This window comes from Bombina bombina, chromosome 2 (genome assembly GCF_027579735.1).
Source record: "Bombina bombina isolate aBomBom1 chromosome 2, aBomBom1.pri, whole genome shotgun sequence".
In the NCBI taxonomy this organism is placed as follows: domain Eukaryota; kingdom Metazoa; phylum Chordata; class Amphibia; order Anura; family Bombinatoridae; genus Bombina; species Bombina bombina.
This window is the reverse complement of record NC_069500.1, coordinates 79,965,320-79,971,319: the sequence shown is the minus strand read 5'-3', so window position 1 is coordinate 79,971,319 and position 6,000 is coordinate 79,965,320. Positions and strand designations below refer to the sequence as shown.

Below are 6,000 nucleotides of genomic sequence, written 5' to 3'. Positions count from 1 at the left end.
ACTGGATTTCAATGATACAAGACCATGGGTATATCGTATATGGATAGTTTGCCCTGGGATGAAGATCACTAACCTGTTCCTCCTATTGTAGCTCAGTATATATATAGCCATAAAACAAACACAGGTAAGGGAGAATCCTGAGTGCTATATTTAATTAAATTTAAGGGCCATAATAGTCGAAAAATGACATGCTCCAATTTAGAGGATGACATTTTAAGACTAGTGACCCTGCACTACTATGTATTTAACTTAGTCAAAGGGATAGTAGAAGTGATGCTCAGGACTCACAGAACATTACTGGTTCCAAGCAGAAACGGCTACTGATCCAATCAGCTGCGCTAGTTATACTGCTGAGTCATGACTGGCGCTGTTGATTGGATCAGCCATGGTTTCCGCTTAGAACAAGTAGTACCCTGCAGGTCCTGAGCAGTACTTCTACTCTGTGTTAGTGGGGTTAAACACAAAGTAGTAAAGGGTCGCTAGTATTCAAATTATATGCTCTAGCTAATTAGAACATGTCATTTTTCAATTATTATTGCCCTTTAATAAGACTTTATCAGATCTTTTAAATGCCAAATGATTTGCTGTCATGCTTGCACTAGTATCTTTAAAGAAGGCAACACTTATATTACCAGCAATCTTTGCAATATACAAAACAATTCATTTTATTCTAATGGCTAATTCCAAATTCCCATAATAGACTTATAATATGGCTTCCATTATTTTGTTTAATTACCCTGAATCATGTTAAGGATTCCGACCAATTGCCCATGTGCTGCTCTCAGAATATCTAATTTTTAACACAAAAGCTTTATGTGTATCATGTCCCTTTAAGGATAATTAAGGCAGGAAAAATATTTTTTAACTGAAGTTGCAGTCCAGGCTATATGTTGTCTTTTCAGGAACATAAGTAAAGTCTAAGTGCATAAGGCAGAGAATAATTTTAAGTTTTAAGTTGACAGATTTTTTTTCTACTAATCTTGTGTGCAACATCTTCTCTTGTGAATTCCAACATTTGTGCACTTATACATTGTTTCTTTAATTATGACACCATAGTGAAGTAAAATACAAATAAGAATATTCTGTGATAGAGATATAGTTTTAAAAAAAATATCCTAAAGACCACTTATTTTTATATAGCATTACTAGAATGCCCCATGTTTCTTTGAAAACAAAATCACAATTAACAATAAACAAAAACATGATAAATCTAAAAAAAAAAAGTTTTTTTTTTACATTTCTAAATGATTTTCTGTAGCACTAGTGCAAGAAATATTTTCTACATATTTACAAAATAGGATACTGTGGCCACCGAACTGTTGTAATAATGCCCCCTGGATTTTTCAGTAACAAACTATATATATACTTAACAGCTTTAAAGGGACACTGCACCCTAATTTGTTCTCCGCATTAATTTGTTCCAAATGATCCATGTTACCAGCTAGAGTGTATTAACTTGTTAACAAAATGGTTCCTTTACCTTTATTTCAGCATTTGAAATAGCTGATTTTGTCGGTGGTATCCCTACCTATACTGAAAGTTTCTACACTTATGTATTGGCTATAGAGAAGCTGTATAAATATAGCCAGCAGGAGAAATTACACTCCCAGGGGGGATTAGGAGAGATAAAATGTTAATGTCCAATTGTTCTTTTCAAGCATTGGGTTTTGGTAAACAGACAGATATAATATAAAGAAGCATGCCTGTGTACAGAAAGTGATAACAAGATCTGATTTCCTTGCAAGAACAATCTATTCTAATGGAAGGTGGTATTTATAGATCAGCAATTTCATATACAAAAATAAACTTATAGAAGCAAATTCCCATAGATTTTATACTCTGAAGCTGGTATAGCGACATTGGAAACACATTTAGGGGAAAACTATTTACAGTACAACATCCCATTAACTCGCATAATAGTGATACATTTAAAATAAAATAAAAATATTTGATTAATAAAGGGACAGTAAATACCTTAAAATTACTTATTTTTTTCTGCATTCTTTCAAGAGATTAACATGACAGCAGAGCCAGAAAGTTATTAGAATATATTACTTGTTTGCTGCAATTATTTTTCAATGGTCAAACTTCACCCACTTTCATTTCTTGGAGAAGCCAATGGAGATATCAGGGCTTGCAACTTTCATTGTGTTAAATTCTCCATTCTTTGACTTTAGTAGAAAAGATAAACTACAAATTTAGGACAGATATGTAACAAGGTTAGGCTTGTAAATTATGCTATGTGGTCTTTCAGTTCTCAGGACAGGAAATGCACAATTTTCAGACTTCAATTATATTAAAATGGGGCAAAATAATGAAAGTATATTGCAAAGTATTTTGCTGTGCATAATTAAGCATTTTTTTATTAATAAAAATGTGTTTACTGTCCCTTTAAGACACACATACATGTGTTGCTGTCACTTAAATACTTTCTATGTTTAAATATTGGAATAATTTTTTTATCCTGACTTTATATTAACATCCATCTCTGTGTTGGGATTGTCATATCAATTGCAACTAGAGAAAACCATAATCTGTATATAAAATCATACTGGCTAAGGGGTATACTCCAGTCCATTGCAAGAGCCGAGCAAATTGCTTTTTATGGAGTTTTTTAATTAGAGGCAATTCCAAACCATTAGAATGAATTCCAAGCATCAGAAAACATTTTTGGAAGATTTTCACTGGATTTTTGGACTTCTTTTTCAGCATCTGATGATCTGAAAATCACTGTAACCTTTATTTGTACTGCATATCTTTACTAATCACAAAACTGTTTTCAGTGTTAACATCTGGGTTAATAAATTAGGTTGTTTCCTGGTTTAAAGGACCACTAAACACAGCAGAATGCATAATCAGCAAGTGCATAATAAATAGACAATGCAAAAGCACTTAGTTTAAATTTCATACGAGTAGTAGATTTTTTTCTGACAAATTTCAAAGTTTGTTTTATTTTCCTTCCCACTGCATCATGTGACAGCCATCAGCCAATCACAAATGCATATATATGTATATTCTACATGATCAGTAGGAGCAGCTTCCTCATAAAGTGTAAATATAAAAATATTGTGCATATTTAGATAATGGATGGGAATTGGAAAGTTGATTAAAATTGTGTTCTCTATCCAAATCATTAAAGTTTAATTTTGACTTTAGTGGTCCCTTAAAAAAACAAAAAAACAAGCATAATCCCATTCTCTAAAATGATAAAACTTGTATACAAAGTAAAGATGGCCACAAGCATATCTGTTTATGATTAAAAATATGATTAGTGTAGTAAGAAGCATGTCATGTATGTATATGACTAGTGTAGTGAGAAGTATGTCATGTATGTATATGATTAGTGTAGTAAGAAGTATGTCATGTATGTATATGATTAGAGCAGTGAGAAGCATGTCATGTATGTATATGATTAGTGTAGTGAGAAGCATGTCATGTATGTATATGATTAGAGCAGTGAGAATCATGTCATGTATGTATATGATTAGAGCAGTGAGAAGCATGTCATGTATGTATATGATTAGAGCAGTGAGAAGCATGTCATGTATGTATATGATTAGAGCAGTGAGAAGCATGTCATGTATGTATATGATTAGAGCAGTGGGAAGCATGTCATGTATGTATATGATTAGAGCAGTGAGAAGTATGTCATGTATGTATATGATTAGTGTAGTGAGAAGCATGTCATGTATGTATATGATTAGTGTAGTGAGAAGTATGTCATGTATGTATATGATTAGTGTAGTGAGAAGTATGTCATGTATGTATATGATTAGTGTAGTGAGAAGTATGTCATGTATGTATATGATTAGTGTAGTGAGAAGTATGTCATGTATGTATACGATTAGTGTAGTGAGAAGCATGTCATGTATGTATATGATTAGTGTAGTGAGAAACATGTCATGTATGTATATGATTAGTGTAGTGAGAAGTATGTCATGTATGTATACGATTAGTGTAGTGAGAAGTATGTCATGTATGTATACGATTAGTGTAGTGAGAAGTATGTCATGTATGTATATGATTAGTGTAGTGAGAAGCATGTCATGTATGTATATGATTAGTGTAGTGAGAAACATGTCATGTATGTATATGATTAGTGTAGTGAGAAGTATGTCATGTATGTATATGATTAGTGTAGTGAGAAGTATGTCATGTATGTATATGATTAGTGTAGTGAGAAGCATGTCATGTATGTATATGATTAGTGTAGTGAGAAGTATGTCATGTATGTATATGATTAGAGTAGTGAGAAGTATGTCATGTATGTATATGATTAGTGTAGTGAGAAGCATGTCATGTATGTATATGATTAGTGTAGTGAGAAGCATGTCATGTATGTATATGATTAGTGTAGTGAGAAGCATGTCATGTATGTATATGATTAGTGTAGTGAGAAGTATGTCATGTATGTATATGATTAGTGTAGTGAGAAGTATGTCATGTATGTATATGATTAGTGTAGTGAGAAGTATGTCATGTATGTATATGATTAGTGTAGTGAGATTCATGTATGTATATGATTAGTGTAGTGAGAAGTATGTCATGTATGTATATGATTAGAGCAGTGAGAAGTATGTCATGTATGTATATGATTAGTGTAGTGAGAAGTATGTCATGTATGTATATGATTAGTGTAGTGAGAAGTATGTCATGTATGTATATGATTAGTGTAGTGAGAAGTATGTCATGTATGTATATGATTGGTAAAGTAAAAAGCATGTAAAAAATCTATATTATTAGTTAATCAGGAGCGCTTCATATATGTATATGACTAGTTAAGTAAAACAAATGATTCACTCTTTATCTGTACCGACTCAATTAGCCACCATATTTTACTTTTATTTTGGCTGCATAGCTATTATTTTTGTGATATCTGTAAAAAAAAAAAAAAAAACAACCTGTGAAAACCTCCTTGCAAAGCCTATGAAACAGCTGTTTCTTAGTTTTTGTCTTTAGATGTTTAACTAGATTTTTTTTTACCAATTCTAATGGAATGGAATAGCTTTGAAAAGCAGCAAAAATGCAATATTTTTGTATGGCACTTCTGTAATGGGGCAAAAAATATCTGATTTTCACAACTTTTTTTTTTCATAAAGATGGCACCATTAAAAATGGTGAAATTACAAGCTATACGCTAAACAGAAACGCTGCAGAATCATTCACAAAAGTTTGGCAATCAACAAATATTTTTTTGTCCAAGCAAACAACATAACTTTGTAACTGAGCACTTTTATGAAATGTAAACAACACAAGGTATTAACAGGTAAAACAAAACAAAAAGTTAAAATTCTATTGAAAATGGCACCTTAAATGCAGGTCTCTCAAACCTGGAAACTGCATCGGATGAGTCAGAAAAATAAAACAGTTTTTATTGAAAAACAATGGCATTTTTTCTGTAACAAACGTATTTTTTTTTGTATATTCTGATGCATATATAGTTAAGTATAACACTTTCTTTACAAGAGATGTTATCATATATAGGTAGTTTACCCACGAAAAAAAGGAATCACTGCGGGCTCTATTACATACTTTGTTACGGATATGAAAATATGACTTGCTGTAGCGCACATATAGCCCAACATATTCACTAAGTGGTTTCTCAGCCACTTTGGATTTCAGTTGTATCAGATTCTCACAGTCTCTAGAGTTATTTTTAACAGGCACACTTTTTTGTATCTGGCTTAGTTTCATCTAGTTTCCCAGAACTTCCTCCATTTACTGTGTCTGGTACTTGTGTCTTGTCCACACACTGTTCCATTCGCTTCATAATCAAGTCCAGAAGAGTGTCTACGGACTTCTCAACATTCTGCCCAGTTGCGGCACTTGTTTCAAAGTATGGAATTCTGGGGGGGGAAAAAGCCATAAAGTTGCAATTTTAAGACAAATAGGAATTAAAAGTAAAATTTTAGAACTTTATCTTCACAACAAACATCAGTGAACTTTAAAGCATCAGCTCACCTGCTCCTGGTACCAGGAACCGCACATGGATCCCTCCAG

At 32.5% G+C, this 6,000-nt stretch overlaps 1 protein-coding gene across 3 annotated transcripts in view; it reads right to left on the bottom strand.

Moving 5' to 3' along the window:
• Window positions 1-5,351: 5,351 nt before the first annotated feature.
• RAB27B (RAB27B, member RAS oncogene family) overlaps window positions 5,352-6,000 on the bottom strand; it is a 584,254-nt gene continuing 583,605 nt past the window's right edge. For all 3 annotated transcript variants that reach the window (XM_053701127.1, XM_053701125.1, XM_053701126.1), the window contains one exon: window positions 5,352-5,846. In XM_053701127.1, coding sequence (XP_053557102.1) covers window positions 5,657-5,846 — 190 coding nt within the window. In that variant the 3' untranslated portion in view covers window positions 5,352-5,656. The remainder of the gene's footprint in view (window positions 5,847-6,000) is intronic.